This window comes from Erythrolamprus reginae, chromosome 3, assembly GCF_031021105.1.
Source record: "Erythrolamprus reginae isolate rEryReg1 chromosome 3, rEryReg1.hap1, whole genome shotgun sequence".
In the NCBI taxonomy this organism is placed as follows: domain Eukaryota; kingdom Metazoa; phylum Chordata; class Lepidosauria; order Squamata; family Dipsadidae; genus Erythrolamprus; species Erythrolamprus reginae.
Genome location: NC_091952.1, coordinates 47,243,814 through 47,269,924, shown reverse-complemented (window position 1 = coordinate 47,269,924; position 26,111 = coordinate 47,243,814). Strand labels below are relative to the sequence as shown.

Genomic DNA, 26,111 nt, shown 5'->3' with positions numbered 1-26,111 from the left:
AGGCTCTGTTTTAGGCCAGTACTCTTCAACATCTTCAGCAATGACTTGGATGAGGGGATAGATGGGGAACTTATCAAATTGGCTGATGACACCAAACTGGCAGGAATAGCCAACACTCCAGAAGAAGGATCTTGACAAACTTAAACAATGGGCGCTATCTAACAAAATGAAATTCAATGATGAAAAATGTAAGGTTCTACATTTAGGCAAGAAAAACAAAATGCACAGGTACAGTATATGTTGTACATTGCTCAACAGTAGTAACTGTGAAAGGGATCTTGGAGTCCTATTAAATATGAGCCAGCAGTGTGCAGCAGCTGCCAAAAAAGCCAACACAGTTCTAGGCTGCATTAACAGAGGGACAGAATCAAGATCACGTGAAGTCTTAATACCTTTAATACCTTTTTATAAGGCCTACATTTGGAATATGCATTCAATTTTGGTCTCCATGATGCAAAAACGATGTTGAGACTCTAGAAAAAATGCAGAGAAGAGCGACAAAGATGAGGTTAAAACATATGAAAAACGGTTGCAAGAACTGGGCATGGCTAGTTTAATGAAAAGAAGGACCAGGGGAGATATGATAGCAGTGTTCCAATATCTCAGAGGTTGCCACAAAGAAGAGGGAGTCAAACTATTCTCCAAAGCACCTGAGTATAGAACAAGAAGCAATGGGTGGAAACTAAACAAGCAACTTAGAACTAAGGAGAAATTTCCTGACAGTTAGAACAATCCATCAGTGGAACAGCTTGAGTCCAGAAGTGAATGCTCCAACACTGGAAGCTTTTAAGAAGATGTTGGATAACCATTTGTCTCAAGTAATGTAGGGTTTCCTGCCTAAGCAGGGGGTGGGACAAGAAGACCTCCAAGGTCCCTTCCAACTCTGTATTGTTGTTGTTGTTGTTGTTGTTATTATTATTATTTATTTTATTTATTAAATTTGTATTACTGTATTATTATTATTATTATTATTATTATTATTATTATTATTATTATTGAGCTAATTCCTCCCTAAGGCATTTTTTCCACCCATACACACAGTAAAGTAAACTTTGTGTACTGATGCAAAACTGGAGTACCTTGCATTTATACATAGAATTTGCATGAATAAGATTCTAGTTAGTAAGATGTTTGATAATCACTTATCTCCTCTGCAACTGAAGGGAACCTCAAAGGTTTTTAGGAATGATATCAGGGGCTGTTACTGTTGTTCTGTTATATTGATTTGTTGATCAGGAGGCCTGGCCTGGCTACCAACATTTTGCTTCGGTTAAAATATTTCCGGTCAGCTTAACATGTTTGTCTGATGTTCTGCTTTCTGAGGCCTATCTCAGAAAACAAGAGAGGCAGATGTGTTGTTCTGAAATGTTTAGTCTTTGACAAGCTAAAGGGATGCATAAACTGACTTGGGTAAGAAAGAGGATGCACCTGTGAGATTTCAGGAAAAGATTAAGGCTTTTTTATGGAGCAGGCAATTAATAGAGGTAACCTGGAATCCTAATAACCTTTTCCTGTTCAAATCAAAATTGAGGTGCAGCTCAACAAGATAACAATCTAAAGACCAGGGAGTTCAGTTTCACACGCTGCTAAAGTACCCAAAGTCCTGAGACTCTTCCAAACAATCTCTTTTAGGACACAAAATCATAAGTGCTATACACCAGAACAACTGGACACAAGAACATTTTCTCCACGAATGCCATCACTCTGCTAAATAAATCATTCCCTCAACACTGTCAAACTAACCGTTTTCCCAAAAATAAGACATCCCCTGATAATAAGCCCAATTGGGCTTTTGAAATAAGGCCAAGAACTTATTTCAGGGTTCCAAAAATATATAAGAAGGGTCTTATTTTGGGGGGGGGGAACGGTATTTACTAAGTCTGCACTACTATTAATCTTCTCATCGTTTCCATCACCCATCTCCTCCCACAAATGACTGTATGATTGTAATTTTGTTGCTTGTATCCTTACAATTTATATTGACTGGTTCCTAATATGATTTGATTGCTTATATGTACCCAGACTATCATTAAGTGTTGTCCCTTATGATTTTTGACAAACTTATCTTTTTTTTAAATGTAAAAAGAGAGCATATGGGAGCCACCTCGAGTCTTCGGACAGGGGCGGCATACAAATCTAAATAATAATAATAATAATAATAATAATAATAATAACAACAACAACAACAACAACAACAACAACAACAACAATAATATGCACCAAGACAAATTCCGTGTGTCCAATCACACTTGGCCAATAAAGAATTCTGTTCTTTTCTATTCTAAATAAACTAATGTAGGCAGTGGGCAGGTAAAGAATTGTGACAAATCTTTACTAACAGGGCAAGCATGATATCAGAGCCTATTAAAAGAGGGAGAAAAACAAAGGGGAAAGACTTATAAGGACCTTCAAGATTGTTGATTCTCTTGGTCTCCCCATAGTGCTGCCTAATTTGAGACAAAAAGGCTCTAGATTCTACTCTATCCTGGTCAGTTTCTCCAACTTGGCAACTGTAAGATATGTAGACTTCAACTCCCAGAATATCCCAGCAGCAGAACATCCCATGGTTGCTTGGATTTAGAGAAATCTGGAAGCTGAAGTCCACAGATCTTAAAGTTGCAAGTTTGAGAAATACTAGGTACTCAGTCACATCTTAGAATAATTGCATGGAAATAACTAAACTGAAAAACGAAGTAAGCTTGTTTTCTCTTGGCTAAGTGGGGTTATATGTAACAACGAAGTAAGCTTGTTTTCTCTTGGCTAAGTGGGGTTATATGTAACAACGAAGTAAGCTTGTTTTCTCTTGGCTAAGTGGGGTTATATTTAACATTTCAGGATTTGTTTATATTTGTGAAGATTAATTAAGCAATAATGGTATTTTTGACAGCTCTGTGCTGAACCACTGTTATCACAATCTTTTCTACTCTAATAATAATTCCACTTTATTAATCTCTTTCAGCTACAGCATATCTCAATAGAACTTTTTTTCATTACATATGCCTAGGCCAGTGATGGGGAAACTTTTTTGGTTAATGTGCCAAAATAGGAAAACGGGGGTGGGGGTTTCATGCACACATGTGCCCACACCCATAATTCCATGTGTCCCCCTGTGCATCCACTTGTGACCACTCCCAGCACACAATGGCACGCCCATTTTTTGCTCTCCCAGGCTTCAGAGCTTTTCTAGGAGCCAGGGGCGGGCAAAAACAGCCTTCACCATCCCTCCAGAGGCTCTCTGGAGGCCAGAAACAGCCTATTTCAATTTGGGAAATTGCCTGTTTCTGGCCTCCGGAGGGCCTCCAGGGGTGGGCAAAGCTGTTTTTGCCCTCCCCAGGGGGAGAGCAAAAAACGGGCATGCAGATGCATAGGGGGACACATGGAATTATGGGTGTGGGCCCACGTGTGCATGGCCCCCCATGCTCCTCTTTTTTGGCACATGAACCAAACAAATTGGTGTTCCCCACCCCCTCCAGAGGCTGGAAACTGCCTGTTTGCCAACTCCCAGTGGGCCCAAAAGGCCCAAAAATCAGCTAGTGCGCCGGATCTAATTTGTGACAAAAAGGCTCGGGATTCTACTCTATCCCTAATATGACTTCGCGTACCACTTGTGGCACATGTGCCATAGGTTTCCCATCATGGACCTAGGCTACTTCTTATTAACATATTTAATTGTACCCTTCAATAAATCTACTTGTTCCCATTAGGCAAATACTGTATATTCTCCAATGTTAATGATGAACTAGTTTAAGATACTGTAAATTGTTTGTTTTACATGTCTTTGTGTTTTGTGTTTTAATGTTGAAAATGTTCAATAATTTTTTTTAAAGATACTGTTTTAGATACAGTTCATCCAATACAGAGTTTTCAATTGCCTTTATACCAGTGATGGAGAACCTATGGCTGACGTGCAACAGGTGGCACACAGAGCCGTATTTGCTGGCACGTGAGCCGTTTGCTTAGCTCAGCTCCAGTGTGTATATGTAGGCCGGCCAGCTGATTTTTGGCTTGCATGGAGGTTCTGGGACGATATTTTTGGCTTCTGGAGGGACTTTGGGGGGATGGGGGAAGGAGTTTTTGCCCTCCCCAGGCTCCAGGGAAGCCTTTGGAGCCTGGGGAGGGTGAAAAATGGGCCCACCAGAAATTGGGGAACAGGCCGTTTCTGGACTCCAGAAGGCCTCTGGGGCATCAGAGGAGGTCATTTTCACCCTCCCCAGGCAATGAATTATGGGTGTGGGCACTCACACATGCATGATAGTGCACACTCGCATGCTTTCAGCACCCGAGGGAAAAAAAGGTTCACCATCATTGCTTTACACTATCAACCATGGCACACCTGCTTCAGTGATTTTCAGCACTGGCAAGTTTAAAATGCTTAGACTTAAACTTACAACTAACAAAATTTAGAAACACTCCCTTACTGCATCACTTTTTACTCAAACCAGAGAAATGGTTTGTAAATGAATGAATGAATGAATGAATGAATGAATGAATGAATGAATGAATGAATGAATGGAAGGAAAGAAGGGAGGGAGGGAGGGAAGGAGGGAGGGAGGAAATTAGAAAACAAATTAGAAAAAAGCGGAGTAGACTACAACACATGCAGATGGATCAATAGCTGGCTGACCAACCGCACCCAAAGAGTTGTCCTCAGAGGTTCCAAATCCACATGGAAGAACGTAGGAAGTGGGGTACCACAGGGTTCAGTCCTGAGCCCTGTGCTCTTCAACATTTTCATCAACGACTTGGATGAGGGAATAGAAGGGCAACTGATAAAATTCACAGACGACACCAAGCTGGCGAGGGTAGCCAATACCCTAGAAGACAGGCTCAAATTACAGAAAGACCTAGACAAACTAACACAGTGGGCCCACACCAACAAAATGATGTTTAACATTGACAAGAGCAAAGTCCTTCACCTAGGCAGAAAAAACCCTGGACAAACATACAACCTGGGAGAAACCCCTCTTAGCAGTAGTGACTGCGAAAGAGACCTCGGAGTCTTGGTGGATAATCAACTAAACATGAGCCAACAATGTGCAGCAGCAGCCAAAAAAGCCAACACAATCCTAAGCTGCATCAACAGGGGAATACACTCCAAGACCAGGGAAGTCTTAATACCACTCTACTACGCCCTGGTCCGACCACACCTGGAGTACTGTATTCAGTTCTGGTCACCACACTTCAAAAGAGACATTGAAACTCTGGAGAAGGTGCAAAAAAGAGCAACCAAGATGATTAAGGGATTGGAAACCAAGACTTACGAAGAGAGACTGAGGGAACTGGGCATGGATAGCCTGGAGAAAAGGAGGGCCAGAGCGGACATGATAGCAGTCTACAAGTATACAAGGGGATGTCACAGAGAGGAGGGCACCAGAGGGCCGGACGAGGAACAACGTCTGGAAGCTGACCAAGGAGAGATTCAACATGGAGATAAGAAGGAACTTCCTGACGATCAGAGCGATCAACCAATGGAACAACTTACCAGCGGACGTTGTGAACTCCAATACTCTGGACATTTTTAAGAGACGATTGAACTGCCACTTGACTGGTGTACTATAGGGTTCCTGCTTGGGCAGGGGGTTGAACTCGTTGGCCTTCATGGTCCCTTTCAACTCTAACAATAAATAAATAAATAAATAAAAGGAAGGAAGGAAGAAATTACTGAGTACTTAGGCCTCTCTTAACACCAAGGATCTTTGGATTATCTCAAATCATGCACTCATATATCCAGGAGAACAAATAATGATGTGATTAGGAATATAGGTTGATTAGATTAAAGCTTTTTAACGTACACAGTGCCATAAGCTATATCTGCCCAAGGTCTTGGCCTGACCTACTGGTTCCAGTTTAGGACAGATCAAACAGCAACCATAATCAACAACCTAGAAAAATTTGCCATTTTTATAGAGGGTAAGGAAAAAAGAGCTGAAATATAAATAAGTGATTTCTAGCATGCTGTTGCTGTGCTTCTATCACCACAGGCATAATGTTGTACAGAAAGCTTTAGGCCAGACAAGAGGCAAACCCATCAGAGCAAAGTAACCAGGATGTGTAGTGGCCCAAAACTGTTTGGGGATGTAAATATCCTGCTATTGATTTATCTCTGTTTTTGGTATGCCACTCACAGTGCTCCTAATACACCAAAATCTGTAATATAGACAGAGACTCTATTTGACGGGAAGGTTAGAATATTCTGATTACAGGGTTATACGATATGGGTTCAAATCTATATTTAATTTTAGATGTAATTTATATCAATGCTATCTTGATCATCACTTTGGTCACTGATCTGTCTAGGTTTTGTAGGAATAAAGTAAAAAGCTAGTTATAAGTAACCAACATGAGTTGCGGAAACTCATGAAAACATATCAGATAAAGCTGGACATACCCTGAGCCAATTACCTCTGGAAAATAACTATCTATGGTAGATAAGCATTCTTTTAGAATATCTGCTCATAACCCAGGCTATCCTGCACTATTGCATACTTGCAACTCACCACAAGGAAAATTAGTTCCAGCTTTATGGGCCAGCACACTTTAAGCAACACGTCAATTCTTATGAGGAAGGATGAAATGGGTTCGTTCGCACTGCTCCCAACACATATCACTGCCTAATGAAATATGATTATTCCTTCAAGAGCAGTTAGACATGGCTACAACACTGGCTTTGTCCTTGAATTAGTCAAGGTCCTTATAAATAAATAGAACTGAGCACTCTGAATAAAACCCCCCAAATGAATACATAATAATAGCTACTTCTCTAAGAAATTTGATAGGGAAAGACTTATGCTGAGAATTACTATATAGTGAAGAATTTTCTCTTTTGAGAATTTCAGTTGTTACTAAACAGCTTATTGGTAGCATTTTAATGCTATTTTATTTATTTATTGGATTTATATGCTGCCCCTCTCCGAGGACTGCTGAAGTCGTTGGGGGGCGGGCTGGAAGCAAACGGACAGAGAGCCCTTGAAGCGGCGGGGCAGGCAATTCATCCAGGGCACAAGTGGGGGGGGGAAAGGAACTGGTGAACGGGGGGAAAGGGCACCACCCGGAGATATTCCTTTTCTGCTTTCCCGGCGCTGGGTCAGTAAAACAGCTCAGCTGCTTAGGTGAAGGTTGGAGTGATCGTCAATGGTAACAGAACTTGAGACTCAATATGTGGAGTAGATCAGATGATAAATAGTGCCCATGAGATGCTTGGTGAAATTGGTTTGAGAGCTGTGATTGAGATCAGTTTGCCCCGAGTTGAAATTTGTAGCCAGATGGAGGAAATACCAATTTTTGTTATAATGTTTATTTGGATCTAAAACAGGTTTGGGAGAGAGCATATAAAAGAAAACAAAAATCTTTCATGCCAAAGCAGTAGATTATCTGTGATGCCACAACCAGATCTCTCTCCTGTCTGCAGGAGGTTTCTATTGAATTTATGTCACTAGCTGGCATCAATGCAATGGAGAAGACATGAATGAATAATTTGTCTGGACATCTGGACAACTGCAAAGACATCAGTTGGGGAGCTTCTTCTGTCATGCTCTCCCGGAAATGGAGCTATTAAGAAGTTGCAGTCTGACAGTGGATGTTTACTATAGCTCTCCAGGTAGAACAGAACAATCCAGCCAATATTGGCAGCATTTAAATAGGAAGACTTCACAGCAAATTGCTATTCACTTTTATTGGCCCAACACACTGTGGGACTTTTATTTAGACAATTTTAATGCCTTGTCTTCTGTAAACCAACAGGAAAGATATAACAATACTCCTTTTGCAAAGTGAACCCGAGGCGTTAGCCCACATTTTCAACGTCCTTTCTACAGAACTTCTGCCTACTTTCACACTGTCTTTCCAGATGCTCTGTTCTTTGTCTTTTTATCTAACATTTCCAAGATGATTGCAACTTTTATGCCAGTTGCCATTGTTTTAAGCGAGGATTAAATATTATCCTACATTCTAGTATTTTATAAATATGCATTTTCTTATGCTTTCTACATTGTTTTACATTTTTATCTGTTACATTTCACTGGTCACAGGCTGCAATAAAGTTACATATTCACATATACTTTGTTTGGTGACAGGTGGCAATGTGAAAATAAATAAAATACGTATATCTTTTAGTGTAGTAGTTTTGGTACTTTACTTATAAAGAAGGATTTTTAAAATTTATACTTATTAATATTCTACCAGTATCTATAGGGTTTTGCACTTTGATAATTTTCTTTCTATTAATCATCTCAACGCTTAAGTCTTCTTAAAAAGTTTTTTTTTATAAAACAGGGTCACAAGATACAACTAATACCAATATCTCAACCCCAGCTAATGGGAATTGTGAACTATCAGAGGCAGAACATTTTCCACATTTGCAAAGGAAGAAAGGGAGATTTTAATAAAATCAGTAAAGGAGAACGTAGCTTGCTGTGATTTGTAAGCTTGTAATTGAAAATAAGAAACATCCTTATGGTATATTAAATAGCACATTTGTGATGGAGTTGACACCCAGGAGTACAACATACACTGTACCTATGGAAGATCCCTGGTTTATTTCCCACTACTGTACTTCCAGATGAGGTGTCAAGTACCTGGACTCAGTTAAGCTCTGGGTTAGGAAATATTGGCTCTTCTATGCCTTGTGGACTTCAACTCCCAGAATTCCTGCGCCAATCATGCTAGCTCATGAATTCTGGGAGTTGAAGTCCACATATCATAGAAGAGCTAATTTTGCTCACCCCTAGGCTGGATGAATAGGAGAATAATAAAATGAAGGGTTCAAAATAATCTGTAAAATATTCTAGCCCAAACTAGGCCCAGGAATGCAGCCTTTGTTCGGATAGGTCTGCAAAGAACAGCCCACTCTCTTCATTTGTAGAATACCTCTTATAGTCAAAACATTTTTCCTCATGTGCACCCAAAATCTGCTCCTTGAATTTAAGATCTTATGTGTAAAGTAAGATTAAGATTTATTAGATTTGTATGCCGCCCCTCTCCAAAGACTCGGAGTAACTTCCTCTGTGCCATAATCATTTATTGTCTGCAATTCACTCTTAGTATAATAACAACATGGGAGTATTCCGTCTGGGGCAGGAATACTACCAAGTGAAAAAAGAAACGAAACGCAAGGCGTTAGTAGCAACAAGGAATCGTAGCCGTTGCCAAGGCAACGCAGACAGCGATTGGCCGGCTGGACCAAAAGTATGGACTCACTACTTCTCTTCAATCTATCTCCTCATGTTCTTTGTTGCCATTTGGCATAAAACCAAAGCTCTTTCTCCTCCTGAAACGACCCAAGGTGTCAGATTTCTTATTTTTTGCATTCAATGACGACGGCGGCGGGGGGGGGGGGTTAGGATCTCCTTTAGAACCAGCGCGGCGAAAAAGGGATTTCGCCCCCCCCTCCCTGTTCCTCCCCTTCCCCTCCTTTGCTAGATAGAACGCTAAAGGAAAACCTGGCCCATAATAATTCGTCCGCCCCGGTCGTTGCAAAGGCAGAAAGCATCTTCCCAGCTCCGGCTCAGCTTGGAAGCAGAAAGCTGGGCCGGGCCGGGCGTACCAGAGCCCGAGTATCCGGGCAACGGGCAAGCGCAAAGCCATTGCGAGGAAAGGCGCCGGTGTTGCGAGCGCCCTCTTTGGGCTGCAGAGGAGAAACGCTCCTGTTTGGCTTCCTAAGGGCTCGGCTCGGCAGTCCGGACGCCGCCAGCAACAGGCTGCTTTTTGTGTGGCAAAAAAACAGAGGAGCCACGCGGGCGCTCACAGCCTCAGCCTTTTTTTTCCTTTCTCGCGCGCGCACAGCAACTTGTGGATCGCGCGGCGCTGCTCCCGGCCTTTCCCGCCACAGCCCCTCCCAGGCCTAGAGGAGGGGAAAGCGAGCGCCCGCGCACGAGAGAGAGAGCCCGACTCACCCGGGTGGCGTGTGCGCTCCTTCACAAGCTCCCTTCTCCGCCCTCCGCCCCACACTTTTGAAAATGAGACAGCGCCAAGCGGGCTCGGGCTGCTCCCGCTTTCCCGCCAGCGCGCCCGTCGCCCGTCGACCAGCCCGCCCGCCCCTTTTCTCCTCAGCCGCGGCGACAACACCGCTGCTCTCCCGCTCAGACCCTGGAAAGCGGATCCCCCCGTCAGGAGAAGCCTGAATCTTCCCAAGCCGGCCGGCCGGAGACGGCCGAAACGCCCCGCTCGGAGCCTTCCCCGCCTCTCTCTGCCATTTGCGACGGCGGAACCGTTCGAGAGGCGGGACTGGCGAGGATGCGCCTCGGCTTTTCTTAACCGGCTCTTCGCCTCCACCGGGAAAACGGCCCGCGCTGACGGAGAAGGGGGGCGTCGTTGTTGTTATTTGTGTGTGTGGAAGGGAAGGGCGGGCCGCCGAGCGAGGGGCTTGGGAAAACGAGGGGGGGGGAGCGAAGGCGAGACCCCGGCGAATCGGTTGCGTTGTCTCGGGCAGTGCGTGGGGAGAGACGGGGAGAGAGAGAGAAGCGCGCAGTAGCCCTTGAGGTCCTCCGAAGTTTAAAAAAACCGTCTTGAAAGTCAGTCACGTCGAGCTTTTCTTGTCTACATTGCAAGACGGGGCTGTTTTACCGACCCAGCGGCGGGAAAGCAGAAAAGGCGTTTCTCCTTAGGAATATCTCCGGGTGGTGCCCTTTTTCTCCCCCGTTCACCGGTTCCTTTTTTTTCCCGCTTGTGCCCTGGATGAATTGCCCGCCCCGCCGCTTCAAGGGCTCTCTGTCCGTTTGCTTCCAGCCCGCCCCCAAAAGGAGAGATATAACCCTCCTTGCTATCTTCGTTGGCCAGACGGGGCCGTTTCCTTCCACGTCGGGGCTTGGCTGAGCCACTTGTTGCAGCTCCTCGCTGGGGGTTTTGGGGAGGGCTTGAGAGAAGGCTTGACTTTTCCTCCTCCATCTCACCAGCCCCTCTCAGGACACAGCTGAGGCAGGGCCTCTCTCTGCTTCTCTCCACCCCATCCCTCCTGCTTCTGGGCCAGAAGGAAAAAAGGTTTTGCCACCAGCAGCACTTCTGGCCCACCTCAACCTAATCTATGATCAGCTCCGTGTGTGTCTCATCTTACCGTGGGCGCAAATCGGGGAACAAGCCACCCTCCAAAACATGCCTGAAGGAAGAGATGGGCAAGGCAGAAGAGTCCGACAAGATCACCATCAACGTGGGGGGCACCCGGCATGAGACCTACAAGAGCACTTTGCGCACCCTGCCCGGCACCCGTCTGGCTTGGCTGGCGGATCCCGACGCCCAGAGCAATTTTGACTTTGATGGGAAGAGCAATGAGTTTTTCTTCGACCGCCACCCGGGCATTTTCTCTTACGTCTTGAACTACTACCGCACGGGCAAGCTCCACTGCCCGGCTGACATCTGCGGGCCCCTCTTCGAAGAGGAGCTGACCTACTGGGGCATCGACGAGACTGATGTGGAGCCTTGCTGCTGGATGACCTACCGGCAGCACCGGGATGCGGAGGAAGCCCTGGATATCTTTGAGAGCCCTGAGCCTGGCAGCGGGCTGGCTGGGGAAGAGGTGGAAGATGAAGGGGCCCGGGAGATGACCCTCCAACACCTGGGCATGGAGGATAGGCCTCCTGGAGCCTCTGGAGGAGGAGGAGGATGTGGCTGTTGCCGGAACTGGCAGCCGAAGATGTGGGCACTTTTTGAGGATCCCTATTCATCCAAAGCAGCCCGGGTGAGTCCGTTAAGAGAGGGGAGGCCAGGTTCCCTAGGGTGGATGGGTAGGTGGGTAGATATGTGTCCCACTTCTATTGCCTAGGCTAGGTTACAATTGGATGCCCTTCTGATATGTAGGACTACAAGTCCCATCGTCCCAGGCAACATTTTCCAGTGATCAGTTTGGGCGAAGGACACTATTGGAGCATAATCTGATTGGGGAAGATTGAATTAATCACTTTGGTTTGGGACCATGCAGAACAGGAAAGCCCTCCCCTCCCTCAGTATGTTTCTCTTCAGATTTACTACTGTAGTTGCTTTACATGTCAAGCTCTCAAAAGTTTTCAGTGCAGTTCTTCACCTGAGAGTGACCTCTGCTTGCTTGGCTGCTGATTCTCTTATTTTCCTCTTTATTTTTCTTTTCTGATGCTTCAGGTAACCAACAGGTCTTGCTCTTTTTTCCTTTTGCGTGTGTGTTTATTGTGCCTGGTGAAGACTTGGCTGTTTTTATATTCCCCAGTTATTTATCAGTACTGCACACAAATACTCTCTGTAGAGGAACAGTGCTTATATTTAAGGGTCTCTTTGGAGGTTTGGAAAAAATATGCTACCTGCACACCCTTGGAACACATTTTTTTTCTCCTCCCATTGAATCGAACATATAACAGAGTTTGGAGAAAGCCTAATTAGATTCTCCCCTCCCCACACTTTGTATATTCTATTATTCTAGCTGCAGGTGCTCTGAATTTACTAGTGGTATAAGATGTAGTGTAGCTCAGAAGAGGAATATTACTGATAGATCCCTTGGTATTAGTTAGACATTTCTAATTCTCTACTATTAAAGACTAATAACAGGAAGATACGTAGTCATGAATGGGCTTTTGCATAAAAGAACTGTATTCTGAATTAAGTTTGGTACCGAAAATTTCTTCCTAAGCTGTGAGACATCCAATGGGCTCCATCTCGAAATATTTCATTTGTCCAAGCAGTTAAAGTTCTGTTGTGTCAACATGTTTACATATGCATACACCCACACAACAAACATCAAAGAAACTTACTAGACTCACTTTTGTCTGTGTTTTTCTTTCTATTGTGCTATGTGATGTTTTCCTAGAGTTTTACCATATCTGAATTAATTTACCCTTAATATTTTCAATAACATGCAAACAAATCAGCAATTCATGACTGGTACAAATTGAGGTCTGATAGAAATCTCTGTATTAGTATTCTATAGAGATTCTGTTTCCCCCTTTTTTAACAAAATAAACACTTTGTGCATTTTAATAGAAATATAGCATATTTATTCCCAAGCAAGCCCATGTCCACCCTTCTTTGCTTTTCCTTATATATATATTTTAAAGTTCATTTTTGCAATACAAGCATACTTTTTACGTTCAAGAAACAAATATCCATATATTTGTTTTATAACATAGAAATTGGAAGGGACCTTAGAAGACTTTTTACTCCCTGCTCAAGCAGGAGACCCTAGATCATTTTGGACAAATGACTGTTCAATCTCTTTTCGAAAGTCTCCAGTAATGAATTTCTTGTCACATGGTATGTATACATTCTGTCATATGTATTCTGAGCTTTCCATCTTGTGTATAATACTTGGATGAAGAACATAGTAAAATTTAAAAGTGTAAACTCTGAATGTAGTTTTGCTTCTCATAAAGTTCACCTCAAAATATATAATTTCATAGGGAGGATTAACCTGGGAAGTAAGTGCCAATAAAATTTATCCAAAATATTTTCTTTCACCTAAATTCATACCATTTAGGCATTCATAGCCACAAAAGATTCATTTTAAATAGAAAACTTATAACTATTTAAGTCTCAAAAGTCTTTGATTTCCACAACTACTGTTGATCAGAAGATATAAATAGATTTGTTGAAAACCATCTTCTGGATTTTTCTGTCTCACCTTTGGTTGAATCTTGGTTGCTTAAGAAAAAAAACACAACCCCTGTGACCTGTGAAAAAATTTCATGGCCAGGAGATAAAAAGTTGATCATAGGTGAGAAATAAACATTTTTGCTAATAGGAATCACTGGTATCTAGCAAATGGGGAGTGAGAACAGCCTTATTCCAGCTTGTTATGAATTCATGAAAACATGGCTATTTCTGTTCAGGTTTCCTTCAGTAGATAACTACCCTTTTAAACCTTATTTTTTTCTTTCTTAAAGGAAAGAATCAGTGTTATTAATTAGGAAAGTATTTCAACCTGTTGGAGAAGATAAAAATAAGTGACCCAATGTCAAGGTCAGATAAAGAATTTGGAAAGAAACATGGATTTCCAGGGCACAGAGCCATTACATAAGAACATCCAACATTGCCTGAATTAAAGGAGGCAAAATATATATTAGCATCTGACCAGCCTGTCCTGTTGATTCCACTGCGCTCTAAAAGAATTGAGAACAGTTGGCAATTGAGGTTCAATTCTTCTTCCTTTCTAGGCTTCTTTCCAACAATGATAAGGATTTTTTTTTTTAAACAAAAAAATCAGCAAAGTTATCTCAACATTTATCAAGTACCTATTCTAATATCAGTACTGAATTCAAAAATAACGTTTAAACAGTGAATAAAACATGAATGGGGTATTTTGCAAAGTGCTTTTATAATTAACTAGTGCAGAAAAGCCCCTTTTCCTAAGAAGTTCTATTTTAAAGGAAAGTCATGTGAACACCTTGTTGTGACAGCTTTATTCCCGAATATATATCTATTTGTACAGTCGTCTGCCTTCCATCCATCCATCCATCCATCCCTCATTACACAACATCCATTTTGTTGGCTCCCACCTCTCTTCATCTTCCTGTAGGGTAGTAACCCCCACTCTTTTGGACACCAGGGACCAGTTCCATGGATAATGGTTTTTAGAGGAAAGCATTGCCCATAAAATCATCTGCTACAACGTCCTTCCTGTCAACGACTGCTTCAGCTTCAACCACAACAATACACGGGCACAGAACAGATACATACTCAAAGTAAACCATTTCAAAATTGACTGTAAGAAATACGACTTTAGCAACCAAGTAGTTAATGCCTGGAACTCACTTCCTCGCTCTGTAGTATCATCACCAACCCCCCAAAACTTTACCCTTAGACTATACACTATTGACCTCACCCAATTCCTAAGAGGTCATTAAGGGGCATGCATAAGTGCACCAGAGTGCCTTCCGGCCCTTGTCCTAATGTTTCTCTTTTACTAATACCAATATCATGTATAGAAACATTGTTATGTACTTGACTAAACAAACAAACAAACAAACAAACAAATAAATAAATAAAAATATGCTGCCTATATCCTGCTGATGGCCCTGTGCTGGTCCACAGACCTGGGCACTTTTCTTCAAACTTGGCAATATTAAGATATCGGCTTCCCGACTACCAGAATTCCCCCGTTAGTTGATCTTAATGTTACCAAGTTTGAAAAGCATTGCATAAAGGGCATAATACTGTATAATCTGCCAGGCAGAATCTCAAGAAATCACCATCATAAACCTATTTGTGGGGTAGTTTCTCCAAACTGGCCATGGGGAGGAAAAAACTGTCATCCTCCTAGCAAGGCAAATAAACCCTTTCACGAGTGGGGGAAGCCCGTCAGTGAAGGAAGCAGCTGTCCTTAATCACAAGGAGCCCCATAGGGAGTTGGTGGAAGCCCAGTAGTGGAAAAGGGCTGAGGACAGGAACTTAAGGCATATCTTTGGCATCCAGGGCAAGCAACCAAGATAGGCAGACCACAGAAAAAAGAGCAGCAAACATCATTCCACTCTTCCATTATGCAAGTAGGGCTCTCATTGTTAGGAACCTCGCTTTGTGTAGTTATAGAAGCGAGTGTGTGGAGGATTTCAGTATGAGAGGCACCTTGGACTTTCCTCCCTGTAGGTATCCTTGATAGTTGTGATGCCAGAACTCCAAGGGTGAGTTCTGTAGTGGAGAATCATTGCAACAGACTGGTACACATCTGACTCACACCTGATTTGCTTAATTGTAGTTTGTTGAGTGGACTATTGTAGAAATCATAGACACAATGATATGATTTCTTGAGCAAAGCTTTGTCCAAGTTGGAAATCTCTCTCTGAGCTGAACAGCCCTGTGTTTAGAAGCTCTCTCTTTCTGGACTTGTAGTTTATTATTTATAACAGGTTTCTTGTGTATACAAGTAAAAAGTATTAACTTTACTAATCTAGTTACAATGAACAAATGGTTAATACACATAGTATACAGACAAATCCTGTCAAGATATGATTGCTAACTAAACAGGAATGTCTAATTTTTTACCTTAGACAAAGAGAAGAGTTTTTAATTACCTTAGGTAAACAGAAGCTGAGCAAATAATAATAATTTCCTTAAACTAATTGAACAAGTCGGTTGCCTAATTAAGCAAGTAGGTTGCCTAATCATATCAATCAAAGGGCACTCCACATTCTTGGCAAATATTGATAGTTAACTTACAGACCATATAAGCCAGTGATGGCAAACCTATGGCACAGATGGCAGTTGCCCTAGCTCAGCTCCAACGTGCATGTCTGTGCTGGCCAGCTGATTTTTGGCTTGCACAGAGGCTCTGGGAGGGCATTTTTGGCTTCCAGAGAGCCTTGGGGGAGGGAGGGCGTTTTTACCTTCCCTGGCTCCAGGGAAGTCTTTTGAGCCTGGGGAGGCCAAACAGGAGCCTACTGAGCCCATCAGAAGTTGGGAAACAGGCCATTTCTGACCTGCAGAGGGCCACCAGGGGGTAGAGAAATCTACCCAGGCATTGAATTATGGGTGTGGGCATTCACACATGCACGATAGTGCATGCCCATGCTCTTTTGGCACCCAAGGAAAAAAAGGTTTGCCATCACTGATATAAGCAGTTGTCTTATATTCCAGTAAAAAATGATTATGGAATGATTTGAGAGCAAATGAGCAATGGTTACTTTTGATAAGGAAACTGTTCAGGCTCCATTCTTCCTGGGGACATGACTTCTAATTTGCATAGTCTGCTCCTAATCCTAGATTATGTGAGTTGGTTATGGTCCCAGCTGGTAGGAATTTTTCTAGTAATCTAGTGCAATTTTGTTACTTTTTGAGAATAAAGCTTGACTTGAAGAAGGCTTTATTTTTATTTTATTTTTATTATCAGGGTTTTACCATGCTCCACAGCTGTCTTTCATGCTAATTTCCTTGTTTACAATGCGGAAGGGCTTGTTTTCAACTAGTGGGCATGCGCTGAAGCTAATTTGCGTGTGCGTGTGTGAGCGAAGTGAGCGTGTGCTCGCAAAATGTGCACTTCCATCATGATGCAAACTGGTGGGGAAGGTAAGTAGAACCCACCCCGACCGAAACCTTCATCAAAGCACTTGTTTGAAACTTTGCTCCACCTTTAAATTAAATTAAATTGATAACATTCTAAATTGATAATTGAAATACTGCACTGTACTGGAGCTAAATAGAGAAAGGCTATCCATAATATCCATAATAGAAAGGATATCCATATCTCCTGGGGAGACATGATAGCAGTGTTCCAATATCTCAGGGGTTGCCACAAAGAAGAAGGAGTCAACCTATTCTCCAAAGCACCTGAGGGTAGAACAAGAAGCAATGGGTGGAAATTAAACAAGGAGGGAAGCAACTTAGAACTAAGGAGAAATTTCCTTACAGTCAGAACAGTTAATCAGTGGAACACCTTACCTCCAGATGTGTGAATGCTCCAACACTGGAAGTTTTTAAGAAGGTGTTGGATAACCATCTGTCTGAAGTAGTGTATGGTTTCCTGCTTAAGCAGGGGTTAGACTAGAAGACCTCCAAGGTCCCTTCCAACACTGTTATTATTGTTATTAAGCCTGATATTTATTTATTTATTTATTAGATTTGTATGCCGCCCCTCTCCGCAGACTCGGTGCGGCTCACAACAGTGATAAAAACAATATATAATGACAAATCTAATAATTAGAATCTAAAATAACAATTGTACATTTAAAAATCTAAAAGCAAGGAACCCCAATATAAAAAACATACATGCAGTCATATCATGCACTAGAACTATATAGGCAGGGGGAGATGTCTCAGTTCCCACACGCTTGATGACAGAGGTGGGTTTTAAGGAGTTTATGAAAGGCAAGGAGGGTAAGGGCAGTTCTAATCTCTGGAGGGAGCTGATTCCAGAGGGTCGGAGCCGCCGGATATTGGGTTTCCTACCGGTGCGATAGACACTATCACACTGGTAGCGAAAATGGAGCTGTGCCCACAGCTCCCGGTGACCGGCAGGAAGCCAAATCTCACACGACCTGCATGCACAGGAAGCCAAATCTTGCATGAGGATGCTTGCACACATAAAATTTCGGTGATTTTTGACAATTTTTTGCTTTTGCGCAGCAAAAAATGCCAAAAATTGACAAAATCTCACACAAGGCTTGGCTTCCTGCACATGTGCAGAAGCCAAATTTCACGGAGCAGGCACCCATCCGCCGGTCACCCAGAACGGCGTGCGCAACCGCAGTGGTAGAGGCAGCAATCAGGGACCCCTGCCTGCATAAGCCTCCCTTGATTCAAAAGGGGACAACTAAATCATTGAGTTTATAGGACCAATTTACACCAGAATTCTTCATCTAATGAGGACTGGCCATTGCACCTGCCTCTGATTATATGCTATGTCTCCTCTTATAAACAAAGGTGGCTTAGAAATCACAGCTCTATCCAGTGTTTGTTTACTGTGCTTTCTCTGTCTTGTTCATTTGGCTTTTGGTAGGTAGTTTTGAGAGGAGAAAATTAAGGTCCCTGGATTAGTCAGCATGCCTAATTGGAGATAAATAGAATTGTCCAAAGTGTGTTAGTTGCATTACTTTAGAAGGAACAAGTGTTTATTCCTCGTTTTGAAAAAAAAAAATCTGGTTTAGTGTGTCACATAAATATAATGGGTAATTTGTTTCCAGATTCAAGAATTGAGCTTTGGTTTGTTTATAAATGCTGTTTGTTTGGAGGTTAGGGAAGGAAAGAAAATTAGACCTCCAATATGTCATCATCTCATCGTTATTATCTTTTCACTGAAAAGGGAAGAATCCCTTGGAAATGATCATAGAGAAGTCACAATGCTAACGAAGGCAATTTTTTGCCACTATTTCTGATACATATTTTACCAATACTAAAACACAAGTTTTTCCAAATTTCTGTTTATTGATGGGCTGCTGGTTTTAAATTAATTTTAAATTAAAAAATAATTTTATGAAAGCATGCTGTTAACTTAGCAGAATTATTTTGACCTGTCCTTTTATATGTGTATTTATTAAAGGAGAGAGAGAGAGAGAGAGAGAGAGAGAGAGAGAGAGAGAGAGAGAGAGAGAGAGAGAGAGAATCTGTATCAAATATAGATAATGGATAGCTTGTTTCCAAATTCAAGAATTGAGCTTAATGTTCAATTAAGAATGAGTTGTTTTATGGTTATTTTTTATTTTTTTCGTAGGCTTTTTTGTGAGAGCTTGGAGGAAAGGATAGCACAGAGATAAGTAAAGTTATTAGCATTCCTTTTTGCACTTGTATCTTCTTATTACCATGTCCATCCAGTACACATATATTAATATATTTATATCATATTAATGTCCTTTTGAGTTGATTGTCAAAATATGCCACTGTAATGGTTATAGGTTAACTAATGCCATAGAAGATATTGAAAACCTCTTGACTTTTGCAACCTGTTGGATACTAATTCAGTAAGAATGTTTGGTAGACCGGTTTTACAGTCCATTGGTGAAAATGGTGTGTGTTCTTGTACTTGTTTTACATTTGTCCCAGTTACGCAGGTTTTGAAATATCCTGCATTTTAAGGAGCTGCAGCCAAGAATTTTTCTTTGGGAAACAGGCTGGAAATGTTATCAAGGGGGTGTCATTGAGTAGGTTCAGTGTCAAATGACATTTAAGCAAAGTAAATCCAAATGAAGGGGGGGTGTTGAAGTGTGTTTAAGCATTATTTTCTTAAAGTCTCAGTGCAATAGATCATATTTAATGTATTTAATGGTGTTTTAAAATCAGATTAGATACAGAGTTTGCAACTGATTGTTCTGTTACATAATCACTGATTGCATAATTGGAAATGGGACTTAGTTACTAGAAGCCATAGGTTATGATACCATGTAAGAGATCATTATGGGGAGAAAATAGAAAACAGTGACTCTGTATAATACAAATTGGCAATTATTCCCATAACAGAACAAAACAGTTCTGTTCAATAGCTACCAGCGTTTGCCTTTAGAAATTATTCATTTTCAAAACTTGTTTGATATGTGATGTGGGTGGTTCTTGATCAGAGGAGGCAAACTGCAACTCCTTTGGGTATTTAACTAGTTTTATTATATGTCCAAACATAATATATTTGCATATATACAAAAGAAAGCAAAATGAAAATAAATTAAGTGATAAATGCTCACATTTTATAAGTGACATTTTATTTTTTTATTTTTTTATTTTTGTACGTATTGGTAGTATACATAGATACAACGCTGTTTATATACATGAGATGGGTACTAATAAGAGGAAAACATTAGGACTGGGACAGTAGGCAGCTGGTGCACTTATGCATGCCCCTTACTGACCTCTTGGGTGTTGGGTGAGGTCAACAGTGGATAGTCTAAGGCAGAGGTCTTCAAACTTGGCAACTTTAAGACTTGTGGACTTCAACTCCCAGAATTCTCCAGCCAGCATAGTTGGCTGGAGAATTCTGGGAATTGAAGTCCAAAAGTCTTAAAGTTGCCAAGTTTGGGGACTCCTGGTCTAAGGGTAAAGATTTTGGGGTTTGGTGACGAAGCTAAAGAGGCAGGTAATGAGTTCCAAGCATTAACTACTTGGTTCCTGAAGTCATATTTTCTACAGTCAAGTTTGGTGCAGTTTACTTTGAGTTTGTATCTGTTGTGTGCTCATGTATTGTTGTTGAAGCTGAAGTAGTCATTGACAGGAAGGACATAGCAGATGATTTTATGAGCTATGCTTAGGTTGTGTTGAAGGAGATGTAGTTGTAAGTTTTCTAAGCCTAGGATTTCAAGTCTGATTGCGTAATATATTCTGTTGTGAGTAGGAGAGTGGAGGGCTCTTCTCGTAAAGTATCTCTGGACACTTTCTAATGTATTTATGTCTGAAATGTGATGTGGGTTCCAGGCAGATGAGCTGTTTTCAAGGATTGGTCTGGTGAAAGTTTTGTATGTTCTGGTTAGTAGTGAAATATTACCGGAGAAGAAGCTACATAAGATTAGGTTAATAACTCTTGAAGTCTTTTTGGTGATGTTGTTGCTGTGGGCTTTGTCACTTAGGTCATTTGATATGAGTATTCCAAGGTCTTTTACAGAGTGAGGTTTGTCTGCAAGGTCTTGTTTATTCAGCTTGTATTTTGTGTTCTGATTCTTTTTGCCAATGTGTAGGACAGAGCATTTGTTGGTTGAGATTTGAAATTGCCAGAGGTTTGACCATTCTGACACAAAGTCAGTCTTTTTGAAGGGTAGCAGTGTTAATGATGGTGTTGAAGAGTTTTGCATCATCGGCGAAGAGAATGCAGTTGCTTGTAATGTAGTCGCAAAGGTCATTTATATAGAGTATGAAGAGTGTTGGTCCTAGTATGCGGTCTTGGGGTACACCACTGTTAACAGGGACAGGATCCCCTCACCTCCCAAAAAACCCATGTTGTAGGTTTGATTATGAAAGACTTTTAGATTATTATTGAAGGTAACATGAAAATTCCAATTAGTAGCAAATCAATAAAACTATTATAGGTAGCAAATAGTCTCCTGGATTAACAAATAAGTAACATGACTAAACAATGATCTCCTCATTCTTTCAAATCGTCAGAGCTTTTCTGCCACTGTTCATGAAATAAAGCAGAAAAGTAGCTATCTTGCATATTCATATAAGTGTTAATTCCTCCCTTTGTTGGCAAACTAATCTGCAGAGGAAAATGAACATAAATGAGGCTGGAGCACAAGCAAATGTAATCAGTCGCAGCTGGGCAATTGAATTTCTCTGTTTATTGTTAGTATCAGGGGAAGGTGTTAGATTAACTTTTGGTATAGAAGGTAAAACCAAATCTGCCAATAAATTTTATTGCTGACTGTCAGATTACAAATTTCATGCTGCAAAATAGCTGGACTGAATTAAGAGAAGCTGAATCTCATTTTCTCAGTCTGTGTCTAACACCTGGGTACAAATATATTTATTATTATTCCTATTACTGTTGCATACTTTAGTGAGCCCCAGGTAAAAATAAGATATATAGAATTAGAACGTTAATCATTTGTTTTTTGTATAGTATGATTTACGACTTATCATGTTGTTTTTTATATGTACACTGAGAGCTTATGCACTGAAGATAGATACCTTTTGTGTCCGATCACACTTGGCCAAAAAATAATATTCCATGAATACTTCTGATAGATGGGGTAGATTGAAAACTAGGACCATTAAATTTGATGGTCTATAATGGATCATAGGAAAGAGAAGAAGAGGGCCCTATAAACTGTGTAAGGAGTCATTCAATGATTATTTCTCAACCTAGAATCAAATGAAGCATGCTTCTTTATTCCAAGTTCTCTTTATAGTGATTAAAATGAAAACAAAAGTAGAGAATAAAAGTTTTAAAACTTGTAATCTTGTTTCTCAGGTTGCTTTTCTTCTCCCAGGGTTTATTTTTAATCTTTTGAGCATATGTTTTCTCTTCTTTTTCAGATCATTGCCTTTGCTTCCCTTTTTTTTATTCTGGTATCCATCACAACCTTTTGTCTGGAGACACACGAAGCCTTCATCATAGACACCAATGTGACCGAGACCCTAATAGTGGGCAACACGACTGAGATTGTTGTGATGAAAAAGATGGAGACAGAGCCTATCCTCACCTGTATTGAAGGAGTTTGTGTGCTGTGGTTCACTCTGGAGTTTCTGGTGCGCATTGTTTGCTGCCCAGATAAATTGATCTTCATTAAGAACCTTCTTAACATCATTGACTTTGTAGCCATTCTGCCCTTCTACTTAGAGGTGGGACTCAGCGGCCTGTCATCCAAAGCTGCGCGAGATGTGCTGGGCTTCCTGAGGGTAGTTCGTTTTGTGAGAATCCTCCGGATCTTCAAGCTGACCCGCCATTTTGTGGGACTTCGGGTGTTGGGCCATACACTCCGGGCCAGCACCAACGAATTCCTCCTCCTCATTATCTTCCTGGCTCTAGGAGTTTTGATTTTTGCTACCATGATCTATTATGCTGAAAGGATTGGTGCCAAGCCATCTGATCCGAGTGGTAGTGACCATACCCACTTCAAGAATATTCCCATTGGATTCTGGTGGGCAGTGGTAACCATGACAACTTTAGGTTATGGAGACATGTATCCCAAAACCTGGTCAGGCATGTTGGTGGGAGCACTTTGTGCCCTGGCTGGTGTTCTTACCATTGCTATGCCTGTTCCAGTCATTGTCAACAACTTTGGAATGTATTACTCATTGGCCATGGCAAAGCAGAAGCTCCCAAAGAAGAAAAAGAAGCACATACCCCGCCCAGCACCACTTGACTCTCCAACGTTCTGCAAATCGGAGGACAACTCGCCTCACAACAGTATTCAGAGTTACAACAGTCCTCTAGCAGCAACAACAGCAGCTGGGGTGATGGAGAGGAAAAGATCAGGTGAGATGTAAGATTTCAGGTTAAACAAAACCTATAAATAGTACTGGTAGGAAGATTCTGGACATAAATTTACGGATGTATAAAGCAGTGTATATAACTGCTGATATATTTGTTATGTAAGATTATGATGTATATGGTGTAGAGTTCTTCTATCCTGTTTCCCCCACAAAATAAGACATCTCCTGAGAGCCCAATCGGGCTTTTGAGTGCATGGCAATAAGGCCAAGCGCTTATTTCAGGGTTCCAAAAAAATATAAGACAGTCTTATTTTCGGGGAAACACAGTACAGTAGTCCATCGCTATATCGCGCTTCACCCACCACGGCTTCACTTCATCGCGGGTTTTGAAGTCAGCGTTGGCACAGATACGGCGCTTAGAAGTTTGGAAGGGCAGGACAAGCCAACCAGCCCGCGGCTGGGCGAATGATGAGCGGGGCGGGGACTGAGCTCCGGCGGAGGCCCGTCCCCTTGTTCAACCCGCCTCGCCAGTGCTGAGAAGGCAGTCTTTGGAGGCGCGCTTAGTGGTTGGCGGCGGCGGCGGTGTGCTTGGGGTTGTAGAAAGAGCTCCAGGCAGTGCGCGAACGAATGAGCGCGAGCAAAGAAAGGAACGCGACGCGGCGGGGATTTCCAGATTGGGCTCGAGGGCGGGAGAGGAAGTGCTGGGCGGGTGGAGGGGGAAGAAAAGAAAAGAAAGAGAGAGAGAAAAAGAACCAGCCGGGGCAGCTCACCAGGGACTTTCCAGCCGGGGCAAGGCAAAAAAGACAACGTTTGGCCGAACTGCTGCAAAGAATAGCAGTGGGTCGGGAATGCTCGGGGGCGGCTCTTTTGCCCCCCTCCCCTTCTTTTCCTCAGGCGCAGAGAAAGTAGTAGTGGGGGGGGAAGGTTAGCCGGCCGTTGCTCGCCTCCAGGCATCCGGAGCTGGTGGGAAGGAGGAGAAATTCCCCATCGCGGATTTCACCTATCGCGGTCGGGTCTGGAACGTAACACCAGCGATAGGTGAGGGACTACTGTACCGTGTTTCCCCGAAAATAAGACGTACCCCGAAAGTAAGGCATGTCAGAGGTTTTGCAGAATTTGCTAATATAAGGCACCCCCCCCCCCCGAAAATAAGGCGTAGTCAAGTTTACATATGGTACGGTGGGAAAACATACGGTACCATTCAAAGCTGTTCATAGCGGTACTGTAATAATGTGGCGTTCTCTGCTGGCCATCATTTTGTACCGTCCAGTACAGCAGACACAGTCTGCTGTTGTCTCACCGCCATTATAGTCTCCACTACAGTGCGTAGACTGTAGTTCCTCTGGTGGCCGGAAGCTGCAATAGCGGGAGTATACTGTTGTACCGTATAAGTGCTGTCATTTGTGTGTGGGTGCCATACTGACAGGTACCGTACACTTTCTTTGGGGGTGTCAGCTTTTCTGCTGAAGGGTCTAAAGTGCTGGTTTATTTTTACCCCTAGAACATGAGTGCAAAAAGGAAGAGTTATTCTGTGGAGTACAAGAAGGGAATTGTGGAAGACTCAAGGGGCAAAAATCTTACCGTTATTTTATACCATAGGATTCAGTTTGTCTGGTTATGCTGGTTTGTGATTTTGGTACCGTACAACTACCGTATTGATACTATAATGTAAAAGTAATAAATGTCCATTTTTTGGTCAGCAATAAATGTGAATTTGTCTTATATAAGGCACCCCCCGAAAATAAGACGTAGCACAACTTTTGGAGCAAAAATTAATATAAGACAGTGTCTTATTTTCGGGGAAACGGTATTAAGAGCAGGATGAGGTAAGAGAATTCAGCAGCGAAACCCTGGGTATAGGAGAAAAAGGTTGAAAACCTATGCCATGCTCCTAACATTGCTATGCCAACTTTAAAAACAAAAGAATACCACTTGTGGAATTCAAAGGTGTGTTTAGCATTTTGTGAAGCTTTTGTAAAAACTGACAGCTTGAGCTTAAAGTGCCAAAGAAAATGCACAGTCTCTAAGTGCCTACTTCCTCTAATAGGTAAAGTCACGCTCTTTGCAATCTAACATTGCATTTAAGTGGTGTATCATGCCTGCTCTGTTTGAATGATCTCCATTCTTCTTAAGCATTGATTAACCGCCTGACCTTTTCTACAGCAATAAGTCTCTGAGGATTGTCTTTGGAATCCCAAAGTCAGTCAGGCAAACCCATAATGGTTTGTTCTCTGGAGTGTGCAGCTAAGAGCCTTCCAGTAAGTGACTCCAGAATGAATTTAATGGGCTCTGGTTGCTGTATACATAGTTGCATATCTCAAACTCAGATGTGTGGTGGAATCGGAGCTGCCCAAGGCGTTTTGGTATCTGAAGCGGAAGAGGGAAATGGCTCTTCCTTTTCGTATGCCATATTTTTGGGAGTATGAGTCGCACCCTTTTCCTCCCTAAAAGAGGCTAAAAGTTTGAGTGTGTCATACTCTGAATGTAGCTTTTTCTAAAGCTTTTTTTCCCTAGCCATAACTAGCTGCTAACGATCTTCCCAGCTCTTACATTATTATTATTATTATTATTATTATTATTGTTATTATTATTATTATTATTATTATTATTATTATTATTATGTCAATACAACACAGCAAATGAGATCACTATGCTGGATTTTGTATTTCATCACCAGTCGGGCACTTCCCAAGCACCTAGGACTGCGTGATGTAGCGGCAAATTATGTTTGCCAATCCCAGTAAAGCGGCCTTTTGCAATTGACAGATGGAGATTTTGTCAATTCCGATGGTTTTCAAATGTCCGCTGAGATCGTTTGGCACTGCGTCCAGCGTGCCAAATACTACTGGGACCACTTTCACTGGCTTATGCCAGAGTCG

General features: G+C 42.0%; 1 protein-coding gene across 2 annotated transcripts in view; it reads left to right on the top strand.

Annotated features, from left to right (window-relative positions):
• Positions 1–9,551: 9,551 nt before the first annotated feature.
• KCNC4 (potassium voltage-gated channel subfamily C member 4) overlaps positions 9,552–26,111 on the top strand; it is a 51,661-nt gene continuing 35,101 nt past the window's right edge. The window contains exons 1-2 of one of the 2 annotated variants that reach the window (XM_070745100.1): positions 9,552–11,668; positions 22,333–23,275. In XM_070745100.1, the coding sequence (XP_070601201.1) occupies positions 11,018–11,668; positions 22,333–23,275 (1,594 nt within the window). In that variant the 5' untranslated portion in view covers positions 9,552–11,017. The remainder of the gene's footprint in view (positions 11,669–22,332; positions 23,276–26,111) is intronic. The other variant, XM_070745101.1, reaches the window with a different exon arrangement.